This window comes from Mustela putorius, unplaced genomic scaffold, assembly GCF_011764305.1.
Source record: "Mustela putorius furo isolate JIRA1106 unplaced genomic scaffold, ASM1176430v1.1 tig00000129_pilon_pilon_pilon, whole genome shotgun sequence".
Classification (NCBI taxonomy): domain Eukaryota; kingdom Metazoa; phylum Chordata; class Mammalia; order Carnivora; family Mustelidae; genus Mustela; species Mustela putorius.
Genome location: NW_025421290.1, coordinates 41,321,501 through 41,343,753, shown reverse-complemented (window position 1 = coordinate 41,343,753; position 22,253 = coordinate 41,321,501). Strand labels below are relative to the sequence as shown.

The 22,253-nt window shown below is 40.2% G+C and overlaps 1 protein-coding gene across 5 annotated transcripts in view; it reads left to right on the top strand.

Annotated features, from left to right (window-relative positions):
- The window catches only part of SIPA1L1 (signal induced proliferation associated 1 like 1), a 135,241-nt gene that overhangs the window by 33,771 nt on the left and 79,217 nt on the right, over positions 1 to 22,253 (top strand). For all 5 annotated transcript variants that reach the window (XR_006604606.1, XM_013057455.2, XM_013057457.2 and 2 more), the window contains 3 exons: positions 6,304 to 6,478; positions 15,693 to 15,796; positions 18,875 to 19,032. Coding sequence is in view for 4 of the 5 variants with exons in the window: in XM_013057455.2 (XP_012912909.1) it covers positions 6,304 to 6,478; positions 15,693 to 15,796; positions 18,875 to 19,032 (437 nt within the window). In the remaining variant the exon portion in view is untranslated. The remainder of the gene's footprint in view (positions 1 to 6,303; positions 6,479 to 15,692; positions 15,797 to 18,874; positions 19,033 to 22,253) is intronic.

Below are 22,253 nucleotides of genomic sequence, written 5' to 3'. Positions count from 1 at the left end.
CTTATATCCTCCTTACTGTGAAAGACTTAGTGTTCAGAAGGCGAGAACACTGTCACCATTGCTGTTTAACATGATACTGGAAGTTCTAGTCAGCGCAATAAGGCAAGAAAAGGAAAAGAAAAAAAATGGATAAAGGAAAGAAAAAAAGGACAGATAAAGGAGAGAAAAAAAAACTGTCCCTATTTCAGTGACATGGTAGTCTATGTACAAAACCCCAAAGAATCTACAGAAACTTCCTAGGACTATGGAAGTGTGTTCAGCAAGGTTATAGGATTGAGCATCAGCTCACAGTGATCAGTTTGATATCTTTGTTGGTTCTTTTAATTGAAGTAGAGCTGACACACAATGTTATGTTAGTTTCAGGTGTGCAACTCAGTGGTTCAGCGAGTCTCTGCGTTATTCTGTGCTCACAAGGGTCCTGCCATCTATCACTGCAATGCTGTGACAGTACCAGGGACTGTATTCCCTGTGCCATACCTCTCCTCCCCCCGACTTACTCTTTGCATAACTAGAAACCTGTACCTCCCACTCCCCTTCACCCATTTTGTCTTTCCCACTTTCCCACCCCACTCGGAGCAACCACTGGTTTGTTCTCTATATTTATGGGTCTGTTTCTGCTTCGTGTGTTGGTCTGTTTCAGATTTCACATATAAACAAAATCCTATGGTATTTGTCTTTCTCTGACTTATTTCACTTAGCACAATACCCTTTAGGTCCATCTGTGTTGTTGAAAATGACAAGATCACATTCCTTTTTATGACTGAGTAATATCCCATTGTATATATGTACCACATCTTCTTTATCCATTCATCTATTAATGGACACTTAGGTTGCTTCTGTGTCTTGGCTATTGGAAATAATGCTGCAATAATAATAGGGGTTCATTTATCATTTTTAATTAGTGTTTTCATTTTCTTTGGTTAAATGCACAGTAGTGGAATTAGTGGATCATATGATATGTCCTGTTTTAATTTTTTTAAGGAACCTCCATTCTGTTTTCCACAGGGGCTGCCCCAATTTGCATTCCCACTAATAATGCACAAGGGTTCCCTTTTCTCCACATCCTCCTCAACACTTGCTATTTCTTATGGTTGTGATTTTTGTCATTCTGAGGTAATATCTCATTGTGGTTTTGACTTGGATTTTCCTGATGATTAGTGACATTGAGCATCTTTGCATGTGTCTCTTGGTCACCTGTTTGTCTTCTTTAGAAATCTATCTATTCGGGTTCTCCCCTGTTAAAATCAACCATTTGTTGGGCTCTGCAGCCTAAAGAAAAGGTAGAAGCCAGCACAGGTTTCTAGAGTGCCAAAGAGTAACTCTCACAGTGGGTTTTACTCAACAAAAATATTCTTTAAAAATGTAGGGAAAAGTAATTTATAGTTGGGGGTGGGGGACAGTGATCATCTGAGTTGATACAGGGATGGGCTACAAATGGGAACCAGGAAACTCGGAAATGATGGAAATTTTCTGTATTTTGATAGTGGTACCAGGTGTATTAGAACTTATTAAATCCAACAGATGCAGTTTGCTGTTCAGAAATATATGCCAATAAAGTTGATCTAAAAATTCAAGGCAGATTTCTGCTTCTAGCCAAGATTAAGAAAGAGGGGCTGGATTTACCTTTTTTTTTTTTTTTTTAAGATTTTATTTATTTATTTGAGAGAGAGAGAGAGAGAGAGCATGAGAAGGGAGAGGTCAGAGGGAGAAGCAGATTCCTTGTTGAGCAGGAAGCCTGATGTGGGACTCGATCCCGGGACTCCAGGATCATGACCTAAGCCGAAAGTAGTTGCTTAACCAACTGAGCCACCCAGGCGCCCCTGGATTTACCTTTTCATCTGAAACAACTTTAAAAAAAACTAGGCAAAACAATGAAACAATGGTTTTTAGGATTTGGGGCATTAGGCAGCAAAGGACAGTGATCTCTGGGAGGTAGAAAGCAAGTTAAATGGATAGAGAGATCACACCAGCTTCCTGCCTGAAGGGTTTGCAGACTCCGGTACAGGGCTGGAGTGTGAGGGGTTGGGGGGTGTCTGTGGAAGCCCAGCGGTCTCCCAAGTCAGACGTACAGCTTAGTCCAGGGAAACCAAGGAGGGGGCAGCGTTTGCAGAAATGAGTACTAGTAAGTGCGTGCATTTGAGGAAACAACTTGAGTCCGGGGTGAGAACCACCTTCCAGGTTTACGGGGGCAAATCCTTAGTCCTCCCACAAGGCCAGGAATAGCTTCTGCCTCTACCAAGTCAACTGGAGAACCTCCTAGTTCCCATGGCAGAGAATCCTCTCAGCATGGTTTTGCCTCAGTAGTGGGGCAAAATTATCCTTAAGTTAGACATTACTGTTGTACGGCCTAACGGAGTTTAAAAGCAAGAACTGAAAGGATCAGACTACTTCCAAATATCTGTGTCCCAGAGCAAAGCTCAGGCCCCCTCACAGCTTCATGGCCCACAGTCTGAGAACCACCTCACAGTGAAATACCATGACTCATACCGATGGTTTGAAATTTCCGGATTAAGTCAAATAATGTAAAGATTGTATAAGAATTTCAAAACTGGATTGTCTTGTGGTCTTTGCCGCCCCAGTAGCCTCGCTGAGGCCGGGACACCAGGCAAGAAGAGGTGGAAATGCAGAACTGAGAAGTTGCTTACTCAGTTATGTTTTTGTTGGTGGAGGGTTCTGACTTTATCATCCTTCCTTGCAGACACTCAGGGCTCTGAGTGTTTGTATTTGTTTCTTTAATTCTGTGTTGAAGTTTCCACTTAATTAAAGGAAGAGCAATTTTATCTACTGCTGGTTCCTAGCTCTGAGAGCCCATATCACTTTGGTGGATTTTAAGGACACTCTGATTTATTGACCTTCATGTCAAATATAACCTTTGCCCTGTTCGATTGACCATCATTCCTTGTTATAGTAGAAACATTGGTGGGGGTCTAAATGCTTCCAGAAGGCTCCCTGTCAGCCGTTGATGTGCAAGCATGGGATTGTATAGCATGGCCCTGAGATTAACCAAAGTGAGGATCCCAAACTGTGGGTAAACACAGGCCTGTTCCCAGGATGGCTTCCGGTGTCCTCATAACTCTATTCTGAGAAGGACACAGAAGGATTATATATTCATGTATGTAAACCCATACAGATGTGTTTGTGTTTGTCTCAAAAAAAAAGAAGAGTGCTGTTTTATATAACCTCCTAACGACTCACAACCCCAAACCATAGCTCCGCCTCCGTGTACATGTGCTCTTTCTCTTGAAATGGTCTGTGTTCTATTTACCTCACTCCTCTTCCCCAGCTCCTCTCTTCTGGCAGGGGGCAGGGCTGCTAACGAAGGATTGGAGGGGCCTGCTTTCGGAGAATACCACCTACCTTGATTTAATTGCAGTAGAAACCACGAATACAGTCAGATTGTCACATTAGAGGATAGAGCAGTGACATTTGGCACAGTTTCAGACTGGAGGAAACCTGACATTCGAACAAATTTCATAATCCTCTTAAAGGCTCCTTCTTTTCACAAGCAGCAGATGCCAGTTTGTTCTCCGAGCTGCCGGTGGAGTTCACCAGAGGATGAGAAATCCATCAGAAGGAGGCGGCACACTGTCTCATTGTCCTCGGATTCAGCTCCTCCAGTGGTTTCGGGGGAAGTTTCCTTACTTCTCTCTGTAGTGAACTCCTTTCTTTATAGAAATGAATCCTTTTGAATTTTGCACAGTGAAATCTTAGGCCTTTATCTGAGAAGTTTTACAAAGCCATCCACAAATCCAGTGTCACTCTGATGCTTTCTCTTGAACAGGATGACTTTTGTTTTACATTGTAGCCTGAAAAGGCTGATCTGGGAGGCACAGAGCCAAACAGCAAATAACTCAAAACCCCTTCCTTTCTCCACATGCCTTCCTCTCTTTGATAGCCCTTCCTGCAGGGAGACAGTAGAGATCTGGCCACATGAAGGACTTCTTTTGTAGTTGACACAGAGCCTACCACAACTTCTTATTTGTTGAGACTTAATAGGGTAGATACTCAGATTAATTCTAAGGCCCAGGTGAGATCCCTACCTGTGGGAGTCACCCTGCGGACATTAGCCACATCCAGACACTTGAAGCAGGCTGGCTGAGAGAGGGGAGACATGTCAGCGGTGTGCAGGAGGCTTTATTCTGACATCTTCTGTTCCGTTTTACCTACATTTGGTATATAAAAAAGGAACTAGGTTGAATATGTTTCTGTCAATGATTTAAGTGAAGTAGAAATAATGTGACGTTGAGTGCTGTTTGGAAGATATGCCATGATTACTCTATCTGGTTGTTGGCAAGTTTCTGACTTGGCACTTGACCTTCTGCCTGCTGGGGTCGCTGGAGCGAGGGAGAGTCACTGCTAGGAGCTCTCCTGACTCTGGGCGTCCTACTAAGGCTGCGGTGCTTCCTCGTCAATGAGATAGTGTGCTGTGGAGGGAGGAAAGCAAGTGAGAGTGTCGCCCCTGTGACATTTCCTCATGACTGTTCTGAATCACTTGGTTTCGAAAGTTGGAAGAGCAGTTCAGGTTCACAGTCCCTTATGTAAAATGGTAGGGGCTGGGTGGGTTTCAGAATTCAGAAATGTCCTTATTTTAGAAGGACAAAAGAATATATATACCATATGGTAATATGCCCACTGGGACTGAGACAGCACCCACAATCACATTAATATTTCCACAGGGGAAAAATGTAAATATTCATATAACATGGAATAAATTAAAAATATTTATGTCAGCCCCATCAAGTGATACTGCCACATGTGTTTGCCTAAATTTGGTTTTTCCCTTTCATCTCCAAAATTGCAAGTCAGGGGCTGTGGATTCAAGCCTGGCTGACTGTTGGTGGTACTTAGGAGAGCCAGCACCCAGTCTGTGGTCTTGTGCCTCTTCCTGCTCCCTGGTCACTTCCTCTTCCACTCTCCGGCTCCACTGATCTGTCACAAAGGGATAATATTTGCTCTATGGGCTGTTGTGAGGATCAACTCTTAAACATCAAACAGGGACTGGTGTAGAGTGTGTACTTGGTAAATGTTAGCTGTTACAATCTTTCCCCTTCCCTTTCCCCTTTTGCTTTGGGAGGTGAAAATTGACGGATGCGCTGGCCGCAGTGTCACCCTGGAAAGAAGCCAAAGGCAGTAATGGAGTGTCTCGATTTCACTGGGGAATTAAAAGTCTGAGTTTTTATACTGAAAACTAAATGTCTTGGGACGCCTGGGTGGCTCCTTCGGTTGGGTGTCGGGGTCCTGGTTTCTGTTCAGGTCATGATCTCGGGGTCTTGGAATCCAGGTTGGTCTCCCGCGCTCAACGGGAGTCTGAGCGTCTCTGGGTCCCTCTCCCTCTGCCCCTCCCCCCTTCATGTGTGTGCGCGGGCTCTCTCTCTCTCTCAATTAAATAAATCTTAAAAGAAAAAAAACCCCTAATGTCTTCTTAAATGGCTAATATCACCATAGAATTTGTTTGCAGAATGACTAGACTTTTCAATGATGAGTAAATATTTTGATTAATGTTACATCATATTTAAATCTCCTGAATGATTTTTTTTTAACTGTCTTTGAGGAGGGAATATTTGCCACTAGCTGATTTGCCATTATGAAACCCCTTTTCAAGTTTCTGTTCAAACACTCATCGTTTAGAAAAAATATTTGAAAAGTGTATTGTTGATGATGTTAATGCTCTGACAAAGCTATAACTAAGGTTTATACTTTAGTATATTGGAAAAGTGGCATTGAGATTGAAATCTTTTCCAGTTTTACAAAAAAAAAAAAAAAAACAAAACACCAAACCAAAACAACAACAACAACAACAATGACAAAAAAACCTAAAAATTCGCCAGTACATTTATGGGCTTTTTAGTGTGAAACAATATTTATTTTGAAGTATCTTTTGTAAAGTGAACCTCTGCTTTTAAATTTATAAAGACTTCCCCTTTTCTAAAGGGGGGGATGATTAAAAAAGCACTACCTTTTGTTGTCAAGCTGTTTTTTAGAGTCTCATTTTGTACCCTGTAATCCATTCAGAGAAATTCCCTGAAGTACCAACCTCCCTTCTAAGGGTGCATGATCTTGTCGTACAGAAAGTGTTAATTCATTTTCCTGGCCCTTTCTCTTAACTTGTGAAGATGACAGGTATAAATGCTCGTTCTGCTGTATTTTTTGGATTAGAGACAGAAGAATTAAAACAGAAGGATTTCAAGAGAAGAGAAACATTAGCTTTCTGATGGGCCTGTGCCCTACAGGTGTTAGGAGCATCAAAATGGGGCATGGTGGACCTGCCTACATTTACGTGCCCTGTACTGCCTCTCTTCCCAGCTGAACTATCAGCAGAAGGTGGGCGTCATGTACTGCAGAGCTGGGCAGAGCACTGAAGAAGAGATGTACAACAATGAATCTGCCGGCCCGGCGTTTGAGGAATTCCTTCAGCTCTTGGGAGAACGTGTTCGGCTCAAAGGATTTGAGAAGTATCGTGCACAGCTTGACACCAAAAGTAAGAAATACTTATACTCTCCTGCTAGGCTTATTTCCCTCCTGCTGCGTTGATGTTCATCTGCTAAATTGCCCATAAAACAACATGGCCATTTACTGCAGAACACTGCTGCTGAGAGGGGAGAGAAGCCAGAGAGGGAGGATGTGGCACCAAAACAATTGAAGACTGTAATCAAAGTAGCTAGGATCGGACTGGTAAAAAAAAGAAAATCATGTTATCGGAAGTGTTGACGGAGTAGTAGAGCCGTGGTGCAAGTCATGCAGGATGGCTTCTGGATAGTGTTGCACAGATTTCCCTATATTTAGCTGAATGTTAAGAGGGATTGAAAATTCCAGAATCTTCAAACCATCTGGTCGTAAGCTCTAGAATTTTTTATTTTCATGATCCTCGTGCTTATCTACACAGTCAGTCTTCATACGGTTTTCTTACTCATTTTTGTATTCTGTTAATAGTGAGGGCTTTTGTTTGCTTATTTTCTATTTTTATTGTTCAGAGTCTAATTGAATCCCTGAGAAAATAGGCTTCTTAACTTTGGTATCAATTTGGCTCCTGAAATTCGGTGATTGAAAGCACAATGATGGAGCAGGGATTTTTAGTTATGGCTCACGAACATACAAAGTATATGAACATACATGTACACTCCTGTTCCCCTAGTCATTAATAAAGTAGTTAAGTTCTCAAGTATCTATTTAGGTTAGAGTAGGTTGACATCTGCTATGTGTCTGTGAGGAGGCAGTTTTAAATTTTATCTCAAAATCCATCCATGGACACCTGTGACCTGTTTTGCTTAGAGAGGGTCTTTGGGTGAGCATATCTGTACTGTAGTCTGTAGTAATCTCTCCGGTTTTCTGTACAGGAAATTAAATAAGGAGTTGAGTCATGAAAACAGAAAAGCATTCATAAACTCCACTGCAGGGAAGAATTTCCTGTTGCCATGGTTTTGCTGTTGCCAACTTGGAAACAACATGCAAGAGAGACCATTAAAGCCCATAAATAGCCTCAACTCTTAAATATTATTTTAACGTTCCATACTCTGCTTGCAACTGCATGAAATGTGGAATCTCAGTATGCCCTGAGACTCTGCTTTTCCAGAGACTCTGACATTTGCTCTATACGCTTCAGTCCTATTGTCCCAATTTGTTGTGTTATATAAATTATTCTCACTGCAAAGAGCTATATGAAAGGGTCTGGGAAGAGAATATAATAAGCACCCTTGTTCTTTTTTTTTTTTTTTATCATATAGTATATTCATAGTTTCAGGAGTAGACTTCAGTGATTCATCAGTTGCATATAACACCCAGTGCCCATTACATCGAGTGCCCTCCTTAATGCCCATCACCCAATTTACCCCATCCCCCCCTCCCGTACCCTCCAGCAACCCTCAGTTTGTTTTCTGAGTTAAAAGTCTTTTGTGGTTTGCCTCTCTCTCTGTTTTTATCTTATTTTATTTTTCCTTCCTTTCCCCTAGATTCATCTGTTTTGTTTCTTAAGTTCCACATATGATTGCGATCGTACAGTATTTGTCTCTCTCTGACTGATTTCACTTACCGTAATACCCTCTAGTTCCATCCATGTCACTGCAGATGGCAAGAGTTCATTCTTTTTGATGGCTGACTAATATTCCATTGTATACATATATATTCATATATATATATTCCATATTTCGTATGTATGTGTATTAGCATTCCATTGTATATATATACTATATATACACCACATCTTTATCCACTCATCTGTCAATGGATATTTGGGTTCTTTCCATAGTTCAGCTATTGTGGATACTATTAACACCCTGATTCTCTGCATGAGTGGCCAGATTGGAAATTGGACTGCGATTTATGCATTCACACACTCCCTGCTGCCTCTGGGTGATGAAAGGCAATATGAGAATAGCAAGAGTGAGGATAGCAAGACCATGCATAAGCAGTGTGGCATTAAGTAAGACACTAGATAAGCATTGTGCATATTTTGCCTCCAAATCCTAGTAAGGGTGAAGGCTGAGGGGGACAAGCCTCGATTAGTAAACTCTTTCACAGTTCTGGAATGTTCAGCAGGAAAAGGCTCCTCTTAGCTGTGTGCCCTCCTTTAAGGCCCATGTAACCTTTCAGAGCAAAACTGAGGAGCGGAAGAGTCCATAATTTCTTTTTCTGCCCTTTCAGAATGTCAGATTTCCTCCAGGGAACAGAAGTCCAACAAAAGTATGTCTATTCTACAGCCCCGAAAGAGGCAGTTTACATATTTATCTCTCTTACTTCAAGCTGACAGGATTAAAACCAGCCTCTGCATACCTCAGCAGCCTCTCCCTGGCCATGGTGCACCCAGGGATGAGAGTTTGCTGTGTGTGCTAGGAGGTCATCTCACCACATTTTGTCCAATTTTATTTTGGGTCAGGAAACCCTTTCTTTCAATATAATCATTAAAATGAGAAAATGCTGGGACACCCCGGTGGCTAAGTTGGGTAAGTGTCCAACTCTGGATTTCAGCTCAGGTCTTGACCTCAGGGTTGTGAGATCGAGCCCAAGTCAGGCTCTGCGCTGGGCATGGAGCCTGCTTAGAATCGTTCTCTCCCTCTTCCTCTGCACCTCCCTCCTCTGAGAGAGAGAGAGAGAAAGCTGTCCAGTTCCCTGTTCCTAAAGGATTGTTTCCTTTACATTCAGCAGTGATTGGATGTGATTGGATCTGTGGATTTGCTTTTCATCAAATAAAAATAGTAATTGTCAATCTTGATTTCTTAATTTTTACTGTGCCCATCTTCTGAATCATCCGGTTACACATACATTAGATCACTCACCAGCATACTATGGGTAAATGAGGCTCTATTAATTTAATTTTTTTAACTTTTTTGTCTCCCTATGCTTCCATATGGATAATTCCTCTTAATATATCTTCCAAATTCACTGTTTTTCTTTTCTTCCATAGTGTCTTAATCTGCTGTTAATGCAGTCCAATGAAATTTTCATTTCAGATATTGTCATCTTCAGGGCCGAAATTGCATTTGGTCCTCTTTTCTTATATTTCTCACTTTCTCCTCTGTAGGTTCACGTTTTCCTTTAAATACTTGAAGATATCTATGATTGCTGTTTAAAAGTTTTTGTGTGCCAGTTCTCTCATCCTTGTCATTTGAGGTCTCCATTTAACAGATTTTCTCCAGCTTTTGAGTTATATTTTACTGCTTCATGTCTCTGGTTACTTTTGATTAGAGAGTGTATATTGCGAAGGTTTTATGGTTGTCCAGATTTTGTTGTCTTCTGTAAAAGGACTGTTGAGTTTTGTTTTGGTGGACAGATACATTACTTACAAAACAGCTTGATCTTTGTGAATCTTGTTCTTAAGCTTTATTAAAGCGTACCTAGAGCTGTTCTTTGCCCTCTAATTTAGCTCTATTCTAAGGCATGACTTTTCTTGTGTCTGAATACCCACAGATGCAGTGAGGTCTCTTTCCTGTGGCTCGTTAGGACTTGAGTGTCTTCCAGCCTATGTGAACTGTGAGAATTGTTTTCTTCATAATTCTCTGCTGGTTTTTCTTTCCCTCATAGTTTTTCTGTCTTTCTTTTATTGAAGTATAATTGACATATAGCATTCTGTTAGTTTCCGGTGTAGAATGTAATGATTCATTACTTGTGTATATTGTAAATTACCTCACAGTAAGTCTAGTCAACACGTGTTGGCAAACAAGGTTACAAAATTTTTTTTCTTGGGATGAGAACTTTTAAGATCTACTCGTAGACACTTTAAGATACGCAATATAGTATTATTAACTATAGTCACTATGCTGCACACTCCCCTGATAGTTTTTCTTTGCCTGGCTTTTGGAATCTTACTCTCTGTGTGTGCAGTCCAAGACTGAAGGACCCTTATGCAGAATTCTGAACCTCTCTCACTGTGGAGTTTCCTCCTCTTTGGTACTCTGCCCAGCAAGCATCAGCTACCTCGGGCTTCTTGAACTCCAGTGTGTTTTGGTTTCCCCCTTCAAAGCCATACTCTGTGCTCTTGTTCCAAAAGCACCTCCAAGTGGAAAACCTGGTGGGAATCAGAGGGTTCCTCTTCTTTGGCTCTTTTTTCCTCTGAGATCACTATCCATCCCTGCCTATTATAAAATGCCTGAAAAAATTTGTTTCAGATATTTTGTCAGTTTTCCTAGTTACTTATAACAGGAGAACAAGTCCTGTACCAAATACTCTTACGGGTGGAAGTGGAAGTTCCAGATATTTTCATGTTTGCCATCTCATGCAACTCTCACAGGCCTTGCCAGGTACACAGAATTGGCTTCTTTACATTAACGTGCCCAAGTTTAGATGGCTGGGAAGCATGAGGGAGGTAGAACAGATCCTAATGCTGAGGTTAACGACGTGTTCAGAGAAAGCATTAATGTGGAATTAAGTACAACAAACCCCAGAGCTCTGCCTCGTGGCTGTGTCCCCCTTTCTCAAGCCCTTGGGCTCACATTACCCAAGCCATCTCAAGAAATGGCTCTGCTTGTTATGTATTACGATTCTATTCAGATTTTAGGAAGAATTGATGGAGTTTTTGAACCATTTCTTGTTTTTCCCAGTTTTTCATACAAAGTCCATTTTCCTGGTTCAAAAATAAGGTCTTATTCACAAACAAGCTACAGATGTGTCAGGGGTTGGAACGGTTCTACAATGAAGACATTTTCGGTGGTGGATTTTTTTTTCTTCCTTACTTTGTCTCCTCATTTGGATGACATAACCTCTAGATAATTACCGTCCTCTCACACTACAGTAAATGCAAAAATAAACTTCCCACCAAGCAATTTGTTGTTTGGAAGCGGGAGGCCACCTTCATTTTTAGCTGTGTATATGGGTGAGGGAAATCATTTCCTGGGCGAGTCTTGTTTGACAAGGCAGGACATGGGCGACTTTAGAAGCCCTTTGTAAAGCATTACTCCCCGAAGCTTTCACCTTCCTTCATTTGCTGCAGTGTTTGTGAGTGCCTGTCACTTCCCCCATTTTTCCGTAGTGTTACAAGAGCTGCTGAGATTCAGGGTCTTGGAAGAGTAACAAATTTTTTCCAAAAGAAATAAGTCTTTTATTTGGAATAAATATTTAAACTTTGATAGGGAACTGGATGAAACTAACACTGCTCACCTCAAATGCTTTTGCATATGCAAAAGTCCGTTTGGAGTTGCAGACATGGATGAGCGAAGTAAAGGATTCTGTTTTCACCTCCTTAACTCTGTGTGTTACACTGTAAGGTTTTTCCTTTGAGCATTCCTGGAATGCACCTGGCAAAGAATTTAAAGTATGTAAAGGTCCCTCTTTAAGAAAACTACCCTCTTTTACTTCCACTGTACAACATTCTAAATTCTACTCCGCCCATCCTGAGCATCTTTTGTGGGCAAGGACTTTCATGTACATTATTTCATGTAATCCTCACAGCGGCGAGAATATCGATGGACAGAGAAGTGGAGTGATTTGTTTGTGGTCATTTAGCAAATGATGCTACTGTCATTCAAATTCAGATCTTACTTCCGAAATGAGAAGCCAGGTAACTGCAGGTGTCTTGCCAAGTGAGTTGTTGACAGAAAACTGTAGTGGCTGACTCCTTAGTGCCAGCCCCCACTGTCTCCTCCTTCCTCACATCTCCAAGTGTTAGAGGTTCTGAGAAGCCTCGAGTCCCAGGTGTATCCACTGGCACCAGCCTCGAGCTGATACAGTATGGGCTCACCTGTCATGGCAAAGGGCAGGACAACAAACTTTTCTTGATCCTGTCCCTGAAGTAAAGGCCACCACTAAACATACCTTGAAAAATTATTAGTAAACATGATAGATGCCAGAGCAGTTAGAACTCTTGATTTCCCCAAATACTTCATTAGTGAATGAGTGAAATCATACCACAAAGGCAGAAGTGTGTGTCCTTTCGAATATGTGCTGCTATTCCAGATGTCAGTACTTGGCCCTGGCTGTGCTTGTGGGCACAGGGTTCTGCGTTCCCCATACCCCAAGACAAGGTTGCATGGATGGGACATCTGGGGATGGGACATCAAGGGATAGTCCCCAGAAGCCAACTGACGATTATTGTATTTCAAATTAAATAAAGGGATAAAAACGAGACTTATAAGCTATCTGATTTCATCTTGCATTTGATGTGTTCTGTAGTGGTGAGTATGTTTAATTAAGGGAGCTTAAGCTTTCTTCATTCTGTTGACTTTATTTAGCCTACATGCATTTAGTTAATGAGATTACTTTTCTCTTGTGTTCATAAATATTTAAAACCAGGAACTTTCCTGAAATTAAATTGCATAGGTTTGTTTGCCTTCATCGAGCTTTTCTTAACTCTGATACATCTTCAGTGATTGAGAAATGGTTGTTATAACAGTCTGATTACTTGCCCTCATTCAGATTTGTACACAGACACCTTTTTAACCAAGCTTTAGACTACGGAGAAGTCAAGGCGTTGAGTCTACACGAGCAGTCAAGGGTGATTATGACACTGACTGTCTCTGAAACTGCTCTACAAACTCATTAACCAGTTCATACCATCCTCAATCAAAATGCTTAATGTAGGATGTGATCGTGTGTTTTACACTTTTTCAAAGCGGCTGAGAAAAATACTGTTACCATTCCTCAATTATTCAGTACTGCCTGTCATCTTCATTGAATATTAGAAATTTTACTTTCTCTGACTTTATTAGTGGGTATCCGTCACTTGCGGGTAGTATGATTTGGAGACAGATCATGTGATTATCAAGATGACCCATAAGATGCCTGAATTTACTTTTTAACTTTTAAAGCCCCTTGACAAGTATGAAGGAGCATTATCTTCCTTTCACCCCTCTTCTCAAAGCATATTTCCCTTTAGAAATTTTTTAATATATATTCTCTTCAGCCAGAGAAAAAAGGATTTTTGTCACTTTCATTTTCCTGATTGTCATGCTATTAAATTTTTCATGGTTTCAGGGTTTCAAGGTCGCTAAAAATGCCACAATAGCAACATTGGATGCTTTATTTTTAAGAAAATATAACAAACATTCATTTTCCATGCTCTCTGATAAAGTTTAGCAATTCTGGTATGTATATAGTATTTTCAGGATTTTGGAATTCCTTCCTTCTCAGAAAGGAAAATGTCATTTTTTTGGCCCTCATTTCACCTCTGAAACTTTTGAAACTATTTAAACTGTCTAAAATTATCAGCAAAACTTGGGGATTTCCAGAAGTCTCCAGAAAAAGGCTGGTCAAGCAGCATTCATGACATAAATGAGGCATGCAGAAAAGATAGCAAAAATGGGCCAGAAGTAGAAAAGCAGATGACCTTCCACATTATCTTCCACATCAGCTATCTTCTCTGGCAGTAATACTTTTAGAATTAGACAGACATAAAAAGCGCAATGTAATTCATGAATACTAGATGACAGTCTCTTTTCTAGTTCATTAATTTTGCTCAAAATTGACTTGAAACACATGTAAGTACACGTCAAAGCTGACACATTCACTTTAAGGTTTTAAAATGTACTAATCAGTTCAAGAGTTATTTATAGCAGGAGTCCTTAACAGTAGATAGGTTCTTCATATTCAAGATCCATCTTAGCTAGTTCAATTATTTATTATAGTGATTTGTAGTTTTTTGTGTTGGTGGTCATTAGGACTTAGAAGATATTTTTTCTTGGAAAGTTATATGTTGGTCCCTATTTTTACAATGTTAGAAGAGTAGTCTGTGCTTTATTTCACTTTTATCTTACTTCTAATTCTAACCCTTTGCATTTAACGTTAGCTTCAAAAATTAAGGTCCTCTGAGAAGCTTGAGGTTGAAATTCCAGGCTCTACAACATTCTTACAAGTCTGTCTTCGAGGCACCACGGTGGTAGTCTATTCTTGGAGCAGCGCCTAAGGGCAGTGGAGCTCCTGGGTTACAGTCGCCCTGCGGGTGTTTATTAAAATAGATTCCTTCACCCAGCCCCATACCCACGGAGCAGGATTTCTGGGGGTGGTGCATGGGAATCTGCCTTTTAAACTCACTCCCCAGATGTTACTGTACATGCTAAATTTGAGAACTACTGCCTCCTGGTATATGCCAGGGGCTCTGTCTTGCAGCTTCTCTAAAATGCACTTGAGCATTTTGGTCCTCAGCAGTATGGTTGATGGAGGCTTGAGTTTACCCAGGATGAACACAGTTCTGTCATTTTGCAGTCAATGCGTCCAGGGCCTTTAAGACTAAAGATGCTCCCTTTTGATTGGACTTATTTCTCTGGTTTCCAGTTATTTGTGGGCAATTGAGTTGTTAATGATTAAGTGGGAAGGGGTTGCTGTTGACTTAAGGAAGGTGAGAGCAGAATGGTCTTAAAACATTGTTGGACATTGCTAGAATACCTTTGTTGTTCAGTTTTACGGTCTTGGTAAATCTCCATCTGTTTCTTAAGAACAGAACATTTCTCTTGCTTAAATGAGAAGTATTGGAAAAGATGTTCTTCGACTGATGTTTGGGTAGAATTCAGGGGTGTGTAAACTTGGATGGGAAATAATTTTACCTTTATTTTCACTGATCCCCTAAAACTTAGCACTTTCTTAATAATTGAAGGTAACAAACTCTAATTGTTTAAGTTCTACCTATAATTTTATTGCAAGTAGAAAGCATAGGTATTTTTATACTGTATTTTTTTTGGAGACTCTTTAAAATATTACTTATGTACATCACTACTTCAGAGACAGTAGTTACTAGATCAATTGCTAAAACTTTTTAGAGAAATCTAGTATCATTTTAAAAGTATTTTTGATAACTATTTTGCTGTATAATAGATTTCTGTTGTAATCATATATATTTTATACATTTACAAATACTATTCTGACAAGGGACCCATAGGCTTCACGTGACTACCAAAGGGAATCAGATACAAAAAATGGGTTAAGTACACCAATGCTCAGGCCCTTGGGTGGCTCAGTCAGTTTAGTGGCTGCCTTCAGCTCAGGTCATGATCCCAGACCCTAGGATCCAGCCCCGCATCAGGCTGCCTGCTCCACAGGGAGTCTGCTTCACCCTCTACCTGCCGCTCCCCCTTGCTTGTGCTTGCTCTCTCTCTCTCTTTGACAAATAAATAAATAAAATTAAATTTAAAAAGAAAACACTGATACTAGATCTTATTCTAACACCTTTTCATTCTAAACCATTTCCTTTTTTTTTTCTAAGATATTTTCCGTAAGTGAACTGTTTTTCCTATTACAGTCATCTCGTCATTATATATATATATATTTTACTGTAGCTGACTCCACTGGAACCCATTCTCTGTACACAACATACAAAGACTATGAAATCATGTTCCATGTTTCCACCATGCTGCCGTACACGCCGAACAACAAGCAGCAGGTAAGAGACCGACCCGGCGTTGTCTGTGTTTCCTCACCCTCGTTCATCTCCCCCAGAAGCCCGAGTGGCAAGTTTGTAAAATCTTAAACCAGAATTTAATGTTGCACCTGTCACCACAGCAGGAAGCTTTGTACTTTGCGGAAATAACGAATAGCAAATGAGCTGAAAACAAATGAAGAGACACAAATTCTAGGTTAACAGCCAGCTGGATGGCTTTGTGAATTAATCACTTGCTTTTCACCCGCGGGGACGGAGGTTTTCATGGAATCTGAAGAGAACAACTTGAAATCATGGTGATTAGGTGACCCTGCAGGGTTGCAGAGACCATGTATGAGTGGGTGGAATTCCATCTCAAGAGGCCAAGGTACAAAGTAGGAAAGTACTGATGTGTCATGCAGATTTCAGAGGAGGTTTGGTACCCTAACTGGGAGCAAAACCAAAATAAATGTCAGTGAGATCTCAGAAAAAGGTATTTTCTTAACCTTAATCAGGAGACCACAAAGAAGATAAAAAACAATTACCTTTGTATACATTATACGCAGTTTCTTTTTAAAAAGATCTAAAAGCACAATGTCTATTACTAAAATGTGGTGGTTGACATAGGAAATGAAGAAACCTAGAAGTGGCAGATTGTCACAGAGCAAAAGGGAAACGGGCAGTATTGTTTTAGAAAGTATGTGGTTATTGCTGTTTTTAAAAAATATGTCAAAATAAATGATACCAAACTGACATTTAAAAGAGCTGGAGAGCAAACACCTTCTCCTTTCGATAGCAGTTATAAACACAAGCCGTCCAGAATTACTTCTGACCTTAAAATGGATCTAGATTTTGTTATTGTCAACTGTTGTGCTAACAGAACACAGGCCAGCTGCAGAATGAATCACATCCTCTCTTCCAGAATTTAACCAAACAGAGATCTAATCGAACACTTCATCACTGCAGGTTTGATTAAATCACAAATCGAGGTAATGAAATTTTGCTTCTTATAATTACCAAAGGAATCAAAGAGAGGAGGCAAAGCAGTGAATCACCTATAAATCTGAAATAAATCTATTTAGAATAAATTCTATGATCTTGAATTTGATAGCAGTTTTTTAATGCAAAGTCCAAGTTCCAGATTACCCAAAGAGGAAAACATGATGGTAAGGAAAATGTACTTTTCTTATTCTGACCAGTAAGTAGACAAAAAATTTCAGGATGTTCACAAGTGATGTTTAAAGGATTATTCTTTCTACCTGATTACTCAGCAGAGAAAGTAAGATATATGAAAGGATAAAAAATTAGTTAACAAGATTCAGTTACTTGTTTATTTCTCCTAAATGAGTTGAAGTGTGTTGAGCAGCATTAGTTGGTATTTAAATAGACATCTATCCAAGTTATTTAATTTGGAGGCGCAGTCAAGGCAAAAGTGTTATTATGGTCCTAAATCAGAGTGAAAGAATAGTTGGTACTGCTACATCTTAAGAAATTTTAATTCTCTACCTAGAGAATTTATTTCTTTTATGTAGATCACTTTAGGCTTAGAAAAAACAAACAGAACATAGCTTTTAAATCTTGTGGCAGGAATTTATTTATAAATAATGTCTTTCATTATATATAATGTGAGATGGATAAGTGGATTTATTTCTGTTTGGGTCCTTTACTAAGACTTTAGTGTTACATATCAAGCAAGAAGAAAGAATGACATTGCATCAAAAAGACAATGACATCATTGTATGTATACATCAATGATGTAATACATAGACAAATTGCATTTTCTTTTTTTTGGCATGCCCAAGATCCTGAGTAGATTAATAATGTTTAATAATGGGTAAGTTCTTTATAGCAATCAGTACAGACCAGCCTTTATTTCTGTAACATTCAATAATGTATCATGTTTAGAAATGAAAATAAATGGCCTCATTAGAAGATAATTTTGGGATGCTTTGAAACGGGAGATAAACCATAAGAGACTCTTAATCTCAGGAAACAACCTGAGGGTTGCTTGAGGGTGAGGGGGAAGAGAGGGCGGCTGGGTGATGGACCATTGCGGAGGGTATGTGCTAAGGTGAATGCTGTGAATTGTGTAAGACTGATGAATCATAGACCTGTACCCCTGGGGAATAAATACATTATGTGTTAATAATAAAAAAAAAGTACATTTCTGGAACATTCTAACTCCCAATTCTCATCCCTAATCTAAAAGGCTACTGTTTCTCCCAGCTGGCAGCCAATACTAAATCATTGATTTTACTGGTATATAATTTGTGTAGGTTAAAGTCACTGGAGAATTTAAAAAAAAAAAAAAGTTTTACAAATGTAAGCCTATACCTTATAGATAGTTGATATAAATTGTATATTTTGTTATTTTTCTCCTTGACAGAACCTCTATATAATGAATGAGAAATGCAAATTTTGTTCAACTTTTTTTTCATACTGCTTAATTAAACTATCTAATAAACCCCTCTGACAGAACCGCTGACCTAACCTGACTTGGGGTGCCTGAATTTGAAAGCCACCTTTCCAGAATGCTGTTGAATGTGAAACAGAAGGTGGCCTTAAGCAGCTTCCACTGTAATTAAAAAAGCTGCTTCAACTTGAAATTTAACCCACTTTAGAAATATTAGGAATGTCTGCATTCCCAGCTGGTAGGTAATACAGAAAGCATCTTCGAAAACACCTTAGCCACATTTCTTTAAATGGACTGAATTCAACCAGAACATAAATTGCATTGTAATTACTTCAGCCATTCTCTTCTCTAACACATCTTCCCTATGGCAAGTTTCTTTCTTATGTGAAAATGGAACAAAACTGTTGTTATGGAAACAGAATTTGGAGAGGCTGGAACTTGGCATAATATGCCAGATATTGGTTTGGTCCTGAATGGGCTCTATATTTTATGCAAATTTCAGAATATTCATTTCTGTATTCTTCCTGGGAGGGATTAAGACAGACTAAAATATTGCCAGCAACTGTGTCGATTACCTCCCTTAATATGTCCTGATTAATAATAAATGTTTTAAATACAGTCACAGAAGGGAGTTGGGAGGAAAATGCAGAGTGTCGTCATTTGTGTTGTTTGCTTATTTTTTCTTTCAGCTCCTACGGAAGCGGCACATTGGAAATGATATTGTCACAATTGTTTTCCAAGAGCCGGGAGCACAGCCATTCAGCCCCAAAAACATCCGCTCTCACTTCCAGCACGTGTTTGTCATCGTGCGTGTCCACAACCCCTGCACTGACGGGGTCTGTTACAGGTACTGGCACCACGGCTGTGGCTGCATGGGTGTTGGGTGGCGCTTGCACCGAGGGCCCCCTCCAGCTCCGCTTTCTCAAGTGGCAGTGGGAAGTCCATTAATACTTACTTTTGTCTTTAAACTGTGCGTGTAGATGGCTGAAGTCACATGAAGATGTCACCTGACGGTGTTGACATTGCCCAGACACGTTGGCTAGACACCTGCTGTTTTGTTTCCATTTGTACCTGTTCCTTAGGTGGTGTCCTTCATCCATACCATCTGGTCACCAACTAATTACTCATACTGCTAATTATACTTTGCTTTTGGTGTGGCAAGAGCAGAGAATGATGATCATAATAAGTAGAAAGGTTTTAATTATTATTATTTAAAAAGCTCAGACCGTTGCTCAGGACCGATTTGATTCATGCTGACATTTCTGACTGCCATCTTGGAGGCATTTCTCAGCCTTAGTAAGCCCGTGATGGAGTTGTTCCCGTGCTCCTTGTTGACTTGGTCTCATGAGTATCAGAATTCAGGCGTCTCTGCAAGAGGCCTTTGAATTGCTGGGTTGATGTGGGCAGAGTACCAAGAAGATATGGAAGGCTGTTCTGGCATTAACAAGATGTTTCTAATATGAATCTGTCCTTTTAAAAGTATGGATTTTTATCCTGTCTTCCTATCCCTAAAATTTGGAAGATTAGGCTTTGTTAATTTGGGGTATTTGTTTTTGAATTAATACAGCCACCTACCCAGAAGCTGGCCCACGCAGACTGATAACTGGTTTGTTGTGAGCTCCACACCCGTCTAATTCTAGGTGTCAGGCGGGTTAATTGCAGAAGTTGAGCAAGTTTCTGGGCATGAAACAAATAAAGGTTCCTGCGGACTCCTGCAGGCCGCCACCTTCCGTGCACCCGTCCCATGTACGTGTTGGCCTCTGGTGATAAGCCCAGCACAATGCTCGGCGCTTGATGTGGGGTACCTCATTTAAGTTTGAAAACCCATGCCTTAGGTACTGTTTTTTAAAAATCCCCATTTTCAGATGAGGGAGTTTAAGCAGTGGGACTAGGTAGTTAGATTGTAATGCACTAAGTCTGATTCCACAGCGGGGCCCTTCACTGTTCTGTGTGCGGACTCGCTCCCAGGCCCTGTGAAGCGTGGGTCCTTGCTGCCCTGGCTGCTAACACAAAGGCTTTTCCAGAACTCTAGGCGAAGGGGTGGAAACTCCAACAAAAGAGGCCTAGATCTGCAGCCTTTTCCTGGGAAAATGGTCCCTGAAGGCTGCGTGTTTAGGTGTGCAGAACATTTGACTCTAACTGGGAGGGATATCTCTTCCCATTTAGAAAATACCCCCAAACAACTGAAACACTCCTCGTGCTGATTCGTGCTGGGGATTTCATACAGCTTTGGTAGAAATCAAATCCCTTTTTGATTGGTCACTACCATGTTTGGGAGTAGAAGGCTGTGCAGTTTGTTTTAGAGAGAGATTCTTCTTTAAAAGCCATTGTCTAAATGAAATGCTGTTACATAGAAATGTATAGCATAGAAATGCAAGCCATATGTTAATTTATATTTTTTAATGGCCATATTTTTTAAGGTAACAAGAAATGGGTAAAATTAATTTTAGCAATATGTTTTGACCCAGGAATATATTTTATTTACCTGCTATATCCAAATGTTATTATTTCAACAGGTGATTTTGAAGTTTTAAAAATTATTGGCCTATTTTACTTATTTTTGGACTAAGACTCTGGAATCTGGAGTCTGTTTTAGACTTCCAGCTCGTCTCAGGAAGGATGCTTGATTTTCATTGGAAGTAATCTGTGTTGAGATTTCATAAAATTTGTAACTGGAAAAGTAGATTCGTATACCCAGATTTTCCAGACATCCTTTTTCAAAGCTTTCGAATAACTGAGTTGAATGTCACTTTTAAAAATATAATGTAACTTCCTACTCCTTGGTCACAGTAGCCACATTTCAAGTGCTCAGTAGCCTGCACGTCGCCAGTGCAAGTCTAAACAGACGGATCGGGAAGAAAGTGTCTCCCAGCCCTGTTCACACTTTGCTAGATGACGAAGTGAGGTCTGTCTTACTCTTTTATGTCCCTCCTACAACCTCACCTTGAAAATCATGCTTTTTTGCTGCCTTTCTTAATTTTTAATCTGTGCCTGGAGAGCCAGTCTTCTTAACCCCACCATGCCATGTGATGCTGGACCCTTTGTGGGAGGACACTGGCCTCCCTGGGTCATGCCACATGAGCTAGTCTGGGATTTCCTAGTTGTCAAGCTTGTTTGGGGACCCAGCACACTGCTTTGTAAACTGGGAATGTGGGTCCTCTGTAAACCCAAGAGAACATACCAGTTTGGAACATCACTAAAAGAAATCACAAGAAACTAAAGTAGTGCTCTTCTGTTGTAAACTTTACATGTATTAATTGTTCTCAGTCCCTCTCAAACAGGGGTTGGCATGTTTCTTGGGGTGTGTGGTGACATCAGATGTTTAAAGTCTCAGAAGAGGGCAGTTTTTTATAGTTAATACTTGGGAGAAAGCGTGTGAAGGGATTCATGTTCTCATGAAAATAAATGGTCATGAGGTGCCTGGGTGGCTCAGTTGGTAAAGCAGCTGACTCTTGATTCAGCTCAGGGCATGATCTCAGAATCCTGGGATCGAGCCCCGTGTTGGGCTCACACTCAGTGGGGAGTTTGCTTGGGATTTTCTCCCTCCCTCTCCCTCTGCTCCTCCCCTAGTTAAAGTGCATCCAAGTCCTTGCTCTCTCCTTCTCTAAAATAAGTAATCTTTAGGGAAAAAAAAAGAAAAAAGAAAACTCAGAAAGAAAAGAAATGTATTATGAAGCACAATAGAAAATTTGTATAAATTTTAAGATAAAACATGGGTCTTCCAAAGAATTTCTGTACATATGAGTTTGTCTCATACTCCATCCACTCCCCAGACTACTAGGGATACGAATTTATGGGCCTCTTTTATTAGAGGTACTTTGGTAGAAAAGTTTAGTGCTGCATTAATCATACTAAATTAGATTTAAATCTAATTTAACTCTATTTCTGAGTGATAGAGTGATTCAGATGCTTTTTATCATTGAAAATCTCTTGTTCCGAACTTTCCACCCTATGAACATTCACATTTATTTATTGACATCTACTTGGTGCCTGTAATGAGGAAAGTGCAAAAGTTGTTTTCTCAAAAGAGCTTCTTGCTGTATTCAGGTAGGAAAGTGTGGGGTCAGT